This window comes from Struthio camelus, chromosome 30, assembly GCF_040807025.1.
Source record: "Struthio camelus isolate bStrCam1 chromosome 30, bStrCam1.hap1, whole genome shotgun sequence".
Taxonomy (NCBI): Eukaryota; Metazoa; Chordata; class Aves; order Struthioniformes; family Struthionidae; genus Struthio; species Struthio camelus.
This window is the reverse complement of record NC_090971.1, coordinates 550,898-565,924: the sequence shown is the minus strand read 5'-3', so window position 1 is coordinate 565,924 and position 15,027 is coordinate 550,898. Positions and strand designations below refer to the sequence as shown.

Genomic DNA, 15,027 nt, shown 5'->3' with positions numbered 1-15,027 from the left:
TGAACGGGCTTAAATCATTTTATTACTAAAAAAGAGGGGAGGAGGGGGGACGGGGTCTGGGTGCTCACATCGGGGGGCATCGGGGTCCCCACGTGGAGCACTCCCTGGGCCAGGGCCAGAGCCGGACGCCTGGGTCCCATGGGACCCCCCGGCTGTGCCCGGGCAGTGCCAGCCCTGGGGTTAGTACCGGGGCCACAGTTAAAGGTTAACATGGACAGCGCATCTGAGGGGGACAGTGGGGCTCCCGGCACCCCTGGGTGGGGGTCTCAGTGCCCCCGGGTGCTGGTGGGGGCCGCCCCATGCTGGCACCTAGTAGTAGGTCTCCTTCTCCACCCAGCCTGGGGAAAGGGGTGCGCATTAGTGGGGGGCAAGCTGGAGGTGGCCCCTCTGCCTGTCCCCCACCCTCCTTGGTGCCCCCTACCCCTCTGGGTGCCCTCAGCCCCCGTGGGAGTTCTTCAGCCCCCTTAGGTGCCCCCCCACCACTCTTGGGCATCCCTCCCATGGGTGCTCACTATTCCCCTTGGGTGCCCCCCGCCGCTTGGTCATCCCTCAGCCCCTCTGGATGCCCCCTAGCCCCTCTGGGTGTCCCCCAACCTATCCTGGGTGTCCCCTTGTTCCACCAGTGTGCCCCATTCCCTTGCGTATACCCCATCCCCCAGGATGTTCCCCAACCCCCCCTTGAGTGCCCCCACCACCCCTCGATGCCCCCAAATCCCCTTGGGTGCCCCCTCCCCCTTCATACCTCCATCTCCTCAGGTGCCCTGCAATGTGCCCTCACCCTCATCTGCCCCAAAGCCCTTTGGGTGCCCCCAGGGGGGCAAAGCCCACATTGGGGGGCACAAGAGGGGCTTGGGGGGCACATTGCCCACCCTGGGGTGTTTCAGGGCTCCATGCTGGTGCTGGGGGCCATGGGTGACACTCACCACCAGGGTAGCGGCGCAGGATGAGCTTGCGCACCTCGTCGTAGGCGAAGATGAGGAGGCTGTAGGGGAAGGCGCAGAACCACCAAGTGACCCTGCGCGGGGCAGCGTTAGTGTCACCAGGAGCAGCGGGTGCAGCGGAGGCACCAGGTGCATCAGAGGCACCGGGCACTGTGGGTGCACCATGCCCGGGCAATGCCGCAGAGCTGGGGGGGCTCCAGGCATGGGCGCAGCCCCCGGTGGGCACTCACTTGAGCGGGTACATGCGCAGCGCTACCCCCATGCCCGGGCAGTAGGACAGAAACGCCGCCAGCGCCGTCTCCTCCAGCAGCCCGAAGATGAGGATCTTGTTCCTGCAGGACAGCAGCGTTGGGGTGATGCAGGAGACCCAGCACCCGGGAGCCTAGCACCCTCCCTGTGCCCCTGCCAGGAGCCGGCAGAGCCGGCATCGCACGAGGCTGGGGCCACCTGAGCCGGGGCACACTCACTTCATGCCCTGCTGGAAGACGGAGTTGCGACGGGTCTTGCAGATGATGAGGTCGGCCCATTGCACCACGACAATGCTGGCGAAGAAGGCCGTGTGGCACGTGAACTCCACCACCTTGCGCTGCTCGTAGGTCTGTGGGGGCGCGTGGCGTGGCCTCAGCCCGGTGGCACGGCCACGCGCCTGGGGCCAGCCCCCACACCCACGGCTTTGTACGAGGCAGTTGTGCACCAGCGAGCGTGCAAGAACAGGGGGCTAGGGGTGAGACCAGAGCTCTGCGCGGCAGAGAAAGTGCAGACAAGCGTGGGTGAGTGCCACGTGCAACCATGTGAGCGTGCAAATCTGCACAGTCAAGGGTGCCCGTGCCCAGGCATGCACGTGCTGCCCCGCCAGTGTGCAAGTGCACAGGTGTGGGCACAGGAGTGCACAGGCAGCTCGTGCATGCACAGCCATGGGAATGAGCACATGGGTGTGGAAACGAGTAAACGGCGCATCCGGATGTTCACGGAAGCACGCGTGGTGGTGCGCGAATGCAGAAAGAGGAATATGGCTCCCACAGTCGTGCAAGCAAGTGAGGGAAGGTGTGCAAGGGATTAAAGCCCCTTGCATGGTTTCGCACAGGATGGCACGGCACGGCACTCACCCACTCCTGCCCGTAGGAGTCCTCCAGGTCGTTGGTGGAGCGGTCATCCCAGGCGAGGCGGATGCCCACCAGGGTGGAGGGCAGGAAGCCGTTCTCCGCCAGGATTACAAAGTAGGTGAAGAAGCCGCCCAGCGCCTGGATCATCCCTGCAGGTACCGGGCACCTTAGCCATGGGTGTCCCCGGTGCCATCAGGGGTCCCTGGGACCACTTGGTGCTCTTGGTCCCCTGCTGTCCAACAGGGTCCCCCCCGAGCACAGGGTGACAGGGCACTGCTAATTGGGGCATAGCTCTGTGCCACAGGGTGCCATGAGGCACAGAGGTCATGAGTGGGTGCCCTGGGGTCACAAGGGGGTCCTTGGGTGCCAGTTGGTGCCCGTGGTATCACCAATGGGTACCCTGGGGTCGTGAGTGGTGCCCTGGTGTCACCAATGTGTGTCCTAGTATCACAAGTGTGCCTTCAGGTGCCATCTGGTGGCCCTGGTATCACCAGGGTGGATGACCAGGTGTCATGAGTGGGTGCCCTGTTTTCACAAGTGGGTCCTCAGGGTGCCACTTGTGCCCTTAATATCACCAGTGCGTGACCTGGTGTCACTAGTGAATGCCCAGGGTGCCACCTGGTGCTCTTGGTCTCCCCAGCAGGTGTCCTGATGCCCCTGGTGGGTCCCCGATGTGCCCCAGAGTCCCTGGGTGAGCACACCCGGCGGTGCCCTCACCGATCTGCCCGTAGGCCATGCTGATGAGCCGCTCGTTCACCAGCTTGTCTGTCTTGGGGTTCCTTGGCTGCCGCTTCATGATGTCGCTCTCGGCCGCCTCGTAGGCCAGGGAGATGGCAGGGACCTGGGTGGGCAGTAGGTGAGCGGGTGCCCTGCCGGCATCTCTGCACCCCATGCCTCGCCAACCGCCCCATGGCCTCACCATGTCGGTGCCCAGGTCGATGCAGAGGATGGTGACGGTGCCCAGAGGCAGCGGGATGTTGGCGATGATGAAGAGGAGGAAGGGGGTGATTTCAGGGATGTTGCTGGTCAGGGTGTAGGCGATGGACTTCTTCAGGTTGTCGAAGATGAGGCGCCCTGCAGGGGGTCCCAGGGTGGCTGGTCACCGGGTGCCCTCCCGGAGGTGCCACCGGGGAGGGACAGGGAGAGGTGACCCAGGGCAGGCGGGTGCCAGGGGGGTGGTGACACCCAGCCCATATGGCTGGTGGCCCATGGCAGGCAAGGAGGGGCGATGGGGACACCTGGCCCTGCCGGTGCCCCCGTCACCTGCTGTGTTGGGCACCGACCTTCCTCCACGCCGGTGACGATGGAGGCGAAGTTGTCGTCCAGCAGGATCATGTCGGCCGCCTGCTTGGAGACGTCGGAGCCGGCGATGCCCATGGCGATGCCGATGTCGGCCTTTTTCAGCGCTGGCGAGTCGTTCACCCCATCGCCCGTCACAGCCACGATGGCACCCTGGCACGGCACGGGGGGGTCAGGGCACCTTGGGGTGCGGGGACAGAGCAATGCCAGGGACAGGGGACCAGGGCACCCTGAGCCACAAGGAACCAGGGCAACACCAGGCACAAGGAGATGAGGGCACTGCTGGGGACAGGACGGCGCCAGGTACTGCTGGTGGCAGGAGACAGGGATGGAGTGGGCCTGGCAGCCTGGGCAGGATGAGGCATCACTGTGGGCTCAGCCCCGTGCCCACGGTGGCACGGAGGGCCACCTCGGGGTGAGATCCAGGGTAGGTGGGCACCCGGAGCGCTGGCGCCCACCAGCCCCATGGGCAGCCCTGAGGGGCTGGGTCACTGGGTTCCCGGCAGTGTGGGAAGTGGCAGGTCCTGGGGGTCAAAGGAGCAGAGGGGACATGGGGGGCACAGGCAAGGGTGTAAGGGGCACAGGGCGCCCACCTGGCGCTGGCAGCCCTCCACGATGATGAGCTTCTGCTGGGGCGAGGTGCGGGCGAAGACGATCTCTGTGTGGTTCTTGAGGATCTCGTCGAGCTGCTCCGACGTCATGTCCTTGAGGTCGGAGCCGTGCACCACGCAGGCCTTGGCCTCCCTGTGGGCACGGCACGCCTGAGCGGCGCCAGCCCAGGCCCCACAGGGCCACAGCAGTCAGGCTGGGCTGTGGCAGGCTGTACCCGGCCGGCTGTGCCGTGTCACACCGTGCCGGGATGTGCCAGGCTGCACCATGCGGCTGTGCCACGTCACACCATGCTGGGATGTGCAATGTTGCACTGTGCTGGCTGTGCCATGTCACTCCATGCTGCACTGTGCCAGGCTGTGTCATGCTACATCCTGCCAGGCTGTACCATGCCAGGCCGTGCTGTGACCTACCTGGGGTTGACCTGGCTGACGGGGATGTTGAGGCGGGCAGCGATGTCCTCCACCGTCTCATTCCCCTCCGAGATGATGCCCACGCCCTTGGCGATGGCCTTGGCTGTGATGGGGTGGTCCCCGGTCACCATGATCACCTGGGGCACGGGGCAGGTGTGAGGGCAGCCAGGACACCTGGGTCCTTCCCTGGCAGAGCTGGGCCTGGCCCCCTGCCTACTCCAGGCAGCATTAACCCTGCAGTGACAAGCTCATGGGGTACGACCCGAACACCTGGGCCCCCAGGCACGGCGCCCTGCCTGCAGGGCTGTACCTTGATGCCAGCACTGCGACACTTGCCCACGGCGTCGGGCACGGCGGCACGGGGCGGGTCGATCATGGACATGAGCCCCACGAAGCACAGGTTGGTGGTGGGGAAGTTGATCTCGTCGGCGTCAAACCTGAACCCGCGGGGGAACTTGTCCGGGGGCAGGTAGAGGTGGCAGAAACCTGGTGGGCACCAGCGGGTGACGCTAGTGCAGGCGTCCCCCACATACACCTTCCCCTCGCCTGCCCCATGGCCTCCATTCCTCTTTCTCCCATATCCCCATGTCCTTTGGGCCCCACCTTGGCCTGAAGTCCCTTCATGTGCCTCATGTCCCGTCTCCCTTGCCTCTGTTCACCACTGCCATCCAGGCCCATGTCCCCCATGTCCCTTCTCCCCACCATGTCCCTATCGCCCCATGCCTGGTCTGCCCATGTCCCCTATCCCCCATATCCCCATGTCCCCATACTCCTGTGCCCCCATGTCCTCCACACCCCATGTCCTCTGCCCTGTGCCCCCAAGCCCCCATACACCTATCCCCTCATGCTCCTGTGTCCCCATGTCCCCATGTCTCCATACTCCCCCTCTGTCCCCACATCCCCCTGCCCCCCGTGTCCCCTTGTCCCCATACCCCCGTGCCCCCATGTCCTCCTTTCTCCTTGTCCTCATGCCCCCTTGTCCCTGTCCCCCATGTCCCCTATCCTCCGTCTTCCCTGTGCCCCCCACTCCGCATGTCCCTCTGCTCCCTGTGCCCCCCATTGCCCCATGTCCTGCTGCCCCCGTGTCCCTGTGTCCCCATGTCCTCATACCCTACACCCCCAACATACTCCCCTGCTCCCCATCACCCTGTGACCCCATCCCCCACATTCCCACTTCCCCATTGGCCCAGTCCCCCCACACTATGCGCCCCCCAGCTCCTGTGCCCCCCACGCTCCCCACGCCTCCAGCACCCACCGGGCCAGGTGCCCTCACCCAGGACGCGCTCGCCCAGCCCGCCCAGCTCCAGGTAGGCGTTTTGGAAGGCTTCGCGCATCTCCTCATCCAGTGGCACCTCCTGGCCCTGCACCAGGATGCGGGAGCAGCGGTCCAGGATGCGCTCCGGGGCGCCCTTCATCACCAGCAGGTAGCTCTGCGGGTCGTCTTCCCGCTCGTGGATGGAGAGCTGCAGGCACAGGGGGCACGGGTGGCACCGGGCACGGCGCTCGAAGGGGTGGCAGCACCCCAAATGAGCTGTCCCACTCCCGGCGCCGCATGATGCACCCACGGGGCTGGCACTCGGCATCCTGCCTGGTGCTGGGGCTAGTGCCATGGTCCTGCCTGAGTAGGGCGCACCTGGTACTTGTTGGTGGAGTTGAAGGGGATTTCAGTGACTTTGGGGTTCTTGTCCCGCATCTTCTTGACGGAGCCGCATGAGAGCTGGATGCACTTCAGCAGTGCCGACTCGGACGCGTCGCCCGCCGTGTCGCGCTGGGGCACAGAGAGGCGCTGAGCGACACCACAGGCACCGCGGGCGATGGTGGGGATGGGTGGCACCAGGGCCACCCCGGTGGCACCTGGGCGGCTGCCTACCTTGGAAATGGAGATGTTCTCCTGGCCTGGCTTGAAGACGGCGCGGTTGCAGAGCCCAGCGATGCGTGCCAGGGCTGCCCACGTGGGCGAGCGCTTGTCGAAGGTGGCCCCTGCGGGATGCCCCATGCCCATCAGCTGCGTCAGGGCTCCCCTGCAGTGTCCCCCACCTTCTCTGGCTGGGCTAGCTCGGCCGGGGCAGTGCCCCAGCCCCAGGGGCTCCAAGAGGTGCCTGGGGAAGGGGGTGCCACTGCAGACAGGGTGCCCCAGTGAAAGGTGTCCAAGGGAAGGGGTTGCCCAGGGCTCAGGGTACTAAGGGAAGGGAGTGACTGGGGGTTGGGGTCCCCAGGGGTCAGGGTGCCAGGGAAGTGACATCTGGGTGCAGGAGCAAGGAAGGAGGTGACCAGGAACCAGGGTGCCCAGGAGTCAGGGTGGCAGGGAAAAGAGACCCCGGGAGAAGGGGCTAACGAGGGATTAGGTAAGCGGGGAAGTGATATCGGGTGCAGGAACAAGAGGGCGCCCAGGGCTCAGGGTGCCCAAGGTAAGGAGATGCCCAGGGCTGGGGGTGCCAGGAAGTGACATCCAGGTGCAGGAGCAAGGAGTGGGGTGCCCAGGCAGAGATGGGGCTGCCTGGCAAAAAGGTGCCAGGGGAAAGGACACCCAGGGCAGACAGGTGCCGAGCCAAGAAGGTGCTGAGGGAGGCAGTGCCAGGGGATGGGGCACCGAGCCGGCCACCCACCCGACTGGTCCTCGGTGGTGTCAGCCTCATGGATCTGGTTGTCGAACCACATGTGGGCCACAGTCATGCGGTTCTGGGTGAGGGTTCCCGTCTTGTCAGAGCAGATGGTGGAGGTGGAGCCCAACGTCTCCACTGCCTCCAGGTTCTTCACCAGGCAGTTCTTGCGCGCCATGCGCTTGGCCGTCAGTGTCAGGCACACCTGGCATGGCAGCACCCGTGGGTGTCGGCGAGCACCCATGGGCATCAGTGGGCATTGCTGGTGCAGCAGCAGGCACTGGGGACTGCTGAGCACACCAGCACCTGGGCCAGCCAAGTGCTGCCCAGCATAACTAGTCCCTCACGGTATAACCAGTACCCCTGTTGCACCTTCCCAGTATAACCAGTGACCTGCTACCCCAGTGTTCCCAGTCCCCCTGCTCTCCCAGTATAACTAGCCCCCTTTTCCAGTGCCCCAGTGCCCCTACTGTGACGGTGGCGAGCAGCCCCTCAGGGACGTTGGCCACGATGATGCCGATGAGGAAGATGACAGCCTCGAGCCAGGTGTAGCCAAGGATGAGGGAGAGGATGAAGAAGGAGAGGCCGAGGAAGACGGCAACGCCAGTGATGAGGCGGATGAAGTGCTCAATCTCCATGGCGATGGGTGTGCGGCCCACCTCAAGCCCCGAGGCCAGTGAGGCAATGCGCCCCATCACTGTGCGGTCCCCCGTGGAGATTACGATGCCCCGGGCTGTGCCTGGTGGGGACGGGCATGGGTCATGTGCCCCCACCGGGTGCCGGGGCTTGGAGGGCACCCATACACCCAGGGGACATTGAGGACAACCATGCATTTAGGGGACACCAGGGGCACCCACCTGGCCAAGGATACTGTGGGCATTTGCCAACCCAAGAGACATCAGGGACACCCAGGGGACATTGGGGCATGAAGGTCATGTGCCCACTTTGGACCCTGGGGACACAAGGACCACTGAGGGCACCCACCAGGGGACACCAAGGACCCTGGGGTCCCTGGGGACACTTGCTTGCCCAGGAACATTGGGGCACCCAGGGAACTCTGGGGACACCCATCCACTTAGGGGACCAAGGGGCCCTGGGGGCATTTGCCAACACTGGGGACATGAGAAGAATCAGCTGATGTGCCCCTCCCAGGTGTATCAGGGACACCAGGGCACTGGGGCACTCACCTTTCCAGGGGACTCAGGAGACACTGGGGACATGTGCCCATCCTAGGGGTACTGGGGATATTGGGGGTCTGGAGGCACCACCGGCGCTGGGGCTCCCAATGCCTTTCCCACTGGGTGCCCACCCCGTGCCCGGCACCCCCTGGCTGCCCTCACCCTCCACGCAGTTGGTGGAGAAGAAGCAGATGTTTCGGGTCTCCAGTGGGTTCTCATGGGTGAACTCGGGTGAGCGAGTCTGCGGCTCCGACTCACCCGTCAGCGAGGAGTTATCAACCTGGCACGGCGAGCATGGGCATGGGTGCCATGCGGGTGCTGGCCATGGCTGGGTGACATGGCCAGCTCCACCTGAGCCCCATCTCACACCCCTCAGCACAGACGCTCAGACCCGCCCCCCAGCCTTGCTGGCCACCCCGTGCCAGTCCTGGTGCCCACCCATTGCCAGCCTTGGTGCCAGACCCACGTCATCCCCAGTGCCCCCCTGGGGCAGCGTTGGTGTCCAGTGTCCACTCACCTTGCAGCCATGTGAGGAGATGATGCGCATGTCCGCAGGCACCCGGTCGCCCCCCTTCACCTCCACCAAGTCCCCGACCACCACGTTCTCTGCGTTGATCTGGATCTTCTCACCCTCACGGATCACGAGCGCTTGCTGCCAGATGCAGGGGAACCCTGAGGGGTGGCACAGGCACCCCTCACCCAGAAAGGTGCCAGGACCCCCCCACCCATGTTGTGGCCTCCATGTAGGCCTTGCCCCAGTCCTTCCTACCTGGCAGTGCCATCCTCGAGGCACCCACCTTCCCTGAGGCTTTATATGGGGAATCGGCAATGCCATGGGGCACCCTTGAGAGCCCAGGGGTGTTGTGGGGGGTGCCCGGGTGCAGGCACCCATGGCTCCTACCTGGGGCACCATGTTCTTGAAGGAGTCCATGATCTTGGAGCTTTTGGCCTCTTGGTAGTAGGAGAAGCAGCCAGTGACGATGACGACGGCGGCCAGCACCACCCCCAGATAGAGCTGGGGACAGAGGCACCGTGTCAGGGTGCCCCCAGCTCGTACTCCAGCTGGGCACATGCCCCATGCCCACTGCAACCCATGCCCCATGCTGAGGCCACTTGGCCAAGCTGGTCCCCACACCTGCACAGTGCCCGTGTCCCCACGATGGCGGTGACCCCCACCATGCCCATGTGCCCCCGGGCTGCCCGTGCCACAGCGGTGCCCTCACGTTGTCGTTGGACGGCTCGTCCTCCATGGCAGCCTGGATGCCGTAGGCGAGGAAGCAGAGGATGGCGCCGATCCAGAGGAGGATGGAGAAGCCCCCGAAGAGCTGGCGGCAGAACTTGACCCACTCGGGGGTGGTGGGTGGCGGGGTGAGGGCGTTGGGGCCGTCCTGCACCAGGATCTCGGCCGCCCGTGCGTTGGTCAGGCCCTGCAGGTGAGGGGATGGTGCCAGCCTGGGCACCGACAGCCAGCACCCCCGGGCGGCCCCACGCCTGTCTGAGCACCCTCCTCTGCCCGGGTAGGGGACACGGCAGGTCAGGGGGACGGGGGTCCGGGAGGGCAGGGTGGCTGGGGCAGGGGATGTGGCAGGTCAGGGGGATGGGGGGTCTGGGAGGGCAGGGGATGCAGTGGGTCGGAGGGACGGGGGGTCCGGGAGGGCAGGGTGCAGGAGGGCAGGGGATGTGGCAGGTCAAGGGGATGGGGGGTCCAGGAGGGCAGAGGATGTGGTGGGTCAGGGGGGTGGGGGGGGTCCATGAGGGAAGAGGATGCAGTGGGTCGGGGGGACAGGGGATCCAGGAGGGCAGGGTGCCTGGGGCAGGGGACACAGCAGGTGGGGGGGACGGGGGGGTGGCCAGGGCAGGGGATGCGGTGGGTCGGGGGGACGGGGGGTCCGGGAGGGCAGGGTGGCTAGGGCAGGGGACAAGGGGGTCCGGGAGGGCAGGGGACACAGTGGGTCAGGGGGACGGGGAGTCCAGGAGGGCAGGGTGCCCGGGGCAGGGGATGGGGTGTCTGGGAGGGCAGGGTGGCCGGGACAGGGGACGTGGCAGGTTGGGGGGGTCCGGGAGGGCCGGGTGCCCGGGGCAGGGGGCACGGGCACTGTGGGCATGCCTGTCGCGGTGGGCACAGTGGACACAGCAGCTCATCTTACCCTGGACAGATCCACCTGGTACTTCCTGCCCAGTTCATCCAGGGACAGTTTGTGGTCATCCTGCCCGGGCAGAGGGTACGTAAGTCACAGGGCCTGGGACCCGAGCCACCCCAGGGCTGTCCCCCCCCCTCCAGGACCATGCTGGAGCCTGCCCTGCCCTCTGTCCTCCCATCCCTCCAGCCACCTCACCCACTGTCCATCCCTCCATCCCCCAGTGCACCCATCCCTCCTCCCCATTGTGCCCCAAACCCACGGTGCACCTGTGTCCCCCCACCCTGCCCTCCCTGTGGCCCTGACACCCATCCTCGTGCCGATATCTGGAGCCCCTGGCCATGCGCCTTGTGTCCCCGCACCCCCCCCCATGCCCGTGCCTGTGCTGCCTGTCCTTACCAAGTTCACCTCCTTCTTCAACTCATCCAGCTCCTTCTCCTTCTGCTTTCTCTTGCCACCCCCATTCTCTGAGGTGGTGGCTGCGGGCGAGTACTCCCGGCCGGCCTGTGGGCATGGTGTCACCACCAGCACATGGTCACCATGGACACAGCCATCGCCACGGGCACGGTGTCACCACCAGCATGGTGTCCCCACAGGCATGGTGGCACTGCCAGCCAGTGTCACCATGGGCACAGCCATCACTGTGGGCACAGTGCCACCACCAGCACAGTGTCATCATGGGCACGGGCATCATCATGGGCATGGTGTCACTGCCAGCATGGTGTCATTCCAGGCACAACAAGCATTGGTCACCACCAGCGCAGTGTCACCACCAGTGCAGTGTCTCTGCAGGCACGACCCTCACTATGGGCTTGGTGTTGCCACCAGTGCGGTGTCACCACAGTAACAGGCATCACCATGGGTATGGGGGTCACTGCCAGTTCAGTGCCCCTGTGGGCATGGGCATTGCCATGAGTACAGTGTCACCACCAGCAAAATGTCACCATGGTCATGGGCATCACAGTTGGCATGGTGTCACCACCAGCGCAAGCATCACCATAGGCATGGGTGTCACCCAAGCACAGGCATCACCTCAGGCACTTTGTGTCACCATGGTCACAGTGTCACCACGGGTACAGGAAGCACTGTGGGTAGAGGTGTCACCATCAGCACAGTGTCACCATAAACACAAACATCCCTGTGGGCATGGATGACACCACGGGCAGGGACATTACCGCAGGCACACGGCACCGCTGTGGGCACAGGTGTCACTGTGGGCATGAGCATCACCATGAGCATGGGTGCCACTGCAGGCTGGCATGTCACCACAGGCAGAGGTGTCACTGAAGGTAGGCACGGGTGTCATCAGTGCAGGCACGGATGTCACCAAGGGCAGGGGGTGTCACCATGGGCACAGGGATGTCATCGCAAGCGGGAAACAGGGCAATGTGCCCAGGGCACGTGTATCAGCAAGGGACCAGGGGTGTCACTGTGGGCAGGGGACAGGGACCAGTGCCAACACCCCACTGGCTGCCCGGGCTGGGGGAGCCCCTGCCAGGCCCTCCGAGCCCCCTCAGCACCAGTTGCCCTTGGGGGTGGGGGGACACAGAGCAGCGCCGGGGGCGGCGTTGGCACGACCCGGTGGCACGTCCCAGGCGGCTTTGCCTGCTGTGCTGGCGCGGTTGGCACGAGGCGGGCGGCAGGGCCGGGGGGGCCGCGGCTGTCCCCCCGCGTGGGGCTGGCGGGGGGCCGGGGACGGCCCCGGCCTCGATGCTGTCATGGAAAATGGCCCCAGTGCCAAGAACAACCGCTGGGAGCAAAGGGGTCGTGTTACTGCGCGGGCAGCCGGGGCTGGGGGCCGGGGGACCGGCGGGGGGACGATCTCTGCTCGCTGCCCTGCCTGGATAGCGGGGTCCCCCGTGCCGCAGAGTGGGGGGCTGCTCCGCTTTATGCCCCCCCCAGCATTGCCCCACTGGCACCCCGGGACGGGGGTGGGGGTGCAAGGGGGGGGACACAGCCCACGCCACCGCCGCGGGTGCCAGGAGGGGACAGCACCCCGGGACAAGGGTGGGGGGCTGCAGCCCCCCCCACCTGCAGCCCAGGCCGTGCCCCGGGCGGCTCGGGGGGTGGGGGGGGCGGGGGGGGGCCGGGAGCGGCGCCAGCCCAGCGGGACCCCTGCGCCCGTTCCCATGGCACCGGGGACCCTGGCGAAGAGCGGCCGGGCACCGGGCCACCGCGGCCCTGCGGGGGACACGGCCGGGCCGGCCTTGCTGCAGGTGGGTGGCACCAGCCCAGGACGCCTGGGTCCCTCGGCAGTAGCCCCCCACCCCGGGCTGGTGGCCCCGGCTCCGTGCCTCAGTTTCCCCCCGTGGGGGCAGCTCTGGGCACCGGGTGCGCGGGGGGGGGGAGCCTTCCCCGTTTGCACTGAATCAGGGAACCCAGGCGTCCCCCCCCCATTCCCTCCCGAAACTGGGGGGGCCCAGGCGTCCCGGCAGCACGAGTGCAGCGCTGTGAGCCCTGGCCCTCCGCCACCTCCCGGCGCTGGGAAAAGGACCCAGGCGTCCGGGCAACCGCTTCCCCGCTAGCTCGCTCCCCCGCTGGGGGGAACGGGGACGGGGCGGGGGTGGGGGGATCTGCCTCCCCCCGTACCCCGGACGCCTGGGCCCCCTCTCCGTCCGGGTCTGCTGGGGGTGCGGGGGAGTCCGGGGGATCCGGGGGTGCCGGTGGGACCCCGGGGTGGCAGTAAGGGGGGGCAGAGGGACACGGGGGTGGCAGTAAGGGGGGGCAGAGGGACACGGGGGGGGCAGCGGGGATGGCAGGGTCCCTAGGGGGGGCAGGGGGACACCCTAGGTGGCAGCGGGGGTGGCGGGGGGCTGCAGGGGACCCCCGTGGGTGGGTGGGTGCCGCTGCCGGGGGTGGGAGCCTGGCGGTGCCCACGGGGGTGGCAGTGGGGAGGTGCCCCCGGCGGCGAGGGCTGGGTGGCACTGGGTGCCGCGGGTGGCAGCGGGTGGGTGCGGTCGGTGCCGCGGGTGGGTGCAGCGGGCGCCCCGGGCCGCCGCTACTCACCCCTCTGCCCATGGCGGTGCCGTCGCTGCTCTCGGCCCGGGGCACTCGGGGGCGGCGGCGGCGGCGGCGGCGGAGAAAAACCCTCCGCGGCCCCGCCCGGGCCGGCCCCGGCCCCGGCCGGCCCGGCCCCCCGGCTCCCGCGCCCCCCCGGGCCGGCCCTGCCGGCCCCCGGCCCCCAACCCCTTCCCCGCACCCCGCTTCGGCCCCGCTCCCGCCCCCGGACCCCCCAGCCTGGTCCCTCCCGGACCCCCCACTCCGGACCCCCAGCCCCCCCGGACCCCCCGACCTGGTCCTTCCCGGACCCCCCCCCTCCGGACCCCCACCCCCCCCGGATCCCCCGGCCTGGTCCCTCCCGGACCCCCCACTCCGGACCCCCAGCCCCCCCGGACCCCCCAGCCTGGTCCTTCCCGGACCCCCCCCTCCGGACCCCCAGCCCCCCCTGGACTCCCCCGGCCTGGTCCTTCCCGGACCCCCCCCCCCTCCGGACCCCCAGCCTCCCCGGACTCCCCAGCCTGGTCCCTCCCGGACCCCCCCCTCCGGACCCCCAGCCCCCCCCCAGAACCCCCCCGGCCTGGTCCTTCCCGGACCCCCCACTCCGGACCCCCACCCCCCCCGGATCCCCCGGCCTGGTCCCTCCCGGACCCCCCCCTCCGGACCCCCAGCCCCCCCGGACTCCCCAGCCTGGTCCTTCCCGGACCCCCCCCCTCCGGACCCCCAGCCTCCCCCGGAACCCCCCCAGCCTGGTCCTTCCCGGACCCCCCCCTCCGGACCCCCAGCCCCCCCCCAGAACCCCCCCGGCCTGGTCCTTCCCGGACCCCCCCCTCCAGACCTCCACCCCCCCCGGACTCCCCGGCCTGATCCCTCCCGGACCCCCCACTCCGGACCCCCAGCCCCCCCGGACCCCCCGGCCTGGTCCCTCCCGGACCCCATCCTTCAGATCCCCAGCCCCCCCCCCCAGGCCCCTCCCGGCTCAGTCCCTTCTAGTCCCCCCTCACCCCCTGCCCCTGGCCTGGATCCTCCCGGTCTCCCCCGGACCTCCCCCGGCCCGGACCCTCCTGGTCCCTCCTGGACCCCCCTGTCCAGACCCCCAGTCCCCCTCAGTCCCCCTGGTCCCTCCCAGACCCCTCCTAGGTCCCCCCTGGTCCCCCCCAGCCCAGGGCTGTACCCCGGGACACCCCAACCCCCGGGAGTCACCGGGGCAAGTGGGGCCGGGGGGGCACAGCCACCCTGACCCCCCCACGGGGTCCTGGGGGTCTCCAGTCCCCTCCTAGCCCTGGGGCACGGGCTGAGTGGCAGCCAGGAGAGGGACCCCGGTGTCCCGGACCGGAGCCCTGCCCTTTTAGAGGCGGCCGTGGGACCCAGGCGTCCGGGGCTGTGGGGGGCCCCCAGCTGGGAGCAGAGCGCTGGGAAACCAGGTGTCCGGGCTGGGAGGGCACAGCCGGAGCAGGCCAGGGGCCCAGGTGTCCGGGCCCCCCAGGTGGAGTGGGTGCCCCAGGGCTGGGGGGCAGCCTGGACATCTGGGCGCCACCTGCCTCAGTTTCCCCTCTGGGGGGGCTGGTCCCCCCTGCTGCCCCTCCAGCGCATTCCCACTTCACCCAGTATGTCGCGGCAGGCCCCGGCGAGGGGGGGCGCTGGCAGGGCCCGGGGGGGGGCACTCCTGCCACCGAGGAGCCAACGGGAACGTAAACGGGCTAAAATTAGCCGGGGGGAAAGGCCACGGCTGTAGGATGCGGCTGTGCT

At 68.0% G+C, this 15,027-nt stretch overlaps 1 protein-coding gene across 1 annotated transcript; it reads right to left on the bottom strand.

The window, feature by feature from the left end:
• Positions 1-13,344, bottom strand: LOC104139719 (sodium/potassium-transporting ATPase subunit alpha-2). The gene is made up of 23 exons (XM_068922208.1): positions 13,288-13,344; positions 10,681-10,785; positions 10,291-10,350; positions 9,367-9,570; positions 9,045-9,158; positions 8,661-8,795; positions 8,306-8,423; positions 7,436-7,704; positions 6,972-7,170; positions 6,236-6,345; positions 5,999-6,133; positions 5,639-5,828; positions 4,676-4,851; positions 4,366-4,502; positions 3,937-4,087; positions 3,328-3,496; positions 2,964-3,118; positions 2,762-2,885; positions 2,048-2,193; positions 1,409-1,539; positions 1,172-1,273; positions 924-1,015; positions 1-338 (listed from the first exon to the last, which is right to left on the bottom strand). The coding sequence occupies exons 1-23, from the start codon at positions 13,297-13,299 to the stop codon at positions 310-312; spliced, it is 3,063 nt and encodes a 1,020-aa protein (XP_068778309.1). The 5' UTR covers positions 13,300-13,344; the 3' UTR covers positions 1-309.
• Between the last annotated feature and the right edge of the window lie 1,683 nt (positions 13,345-15,027).

Excerpts from the sequence above, each read along its gene's own strand:
- LOC104139719 (XM_068922208.1), bottom strand. Across the intron at positions 10,351-10,680 it reads TGAAGAAGGAGGTGAACTTG|GATGACCACAAACTGTCCCT; the intron begins GTAAGGACAGGC and ends CTGCCCGGGCAG. Across the intron at positions 6,134-6,235 it reads AGAACATCTCCATTTCCAAG|CGCGACACGGCGGGCGACGC; the intron begins GTAGGCAGCCGC and ends TCTGTGCCCCAG.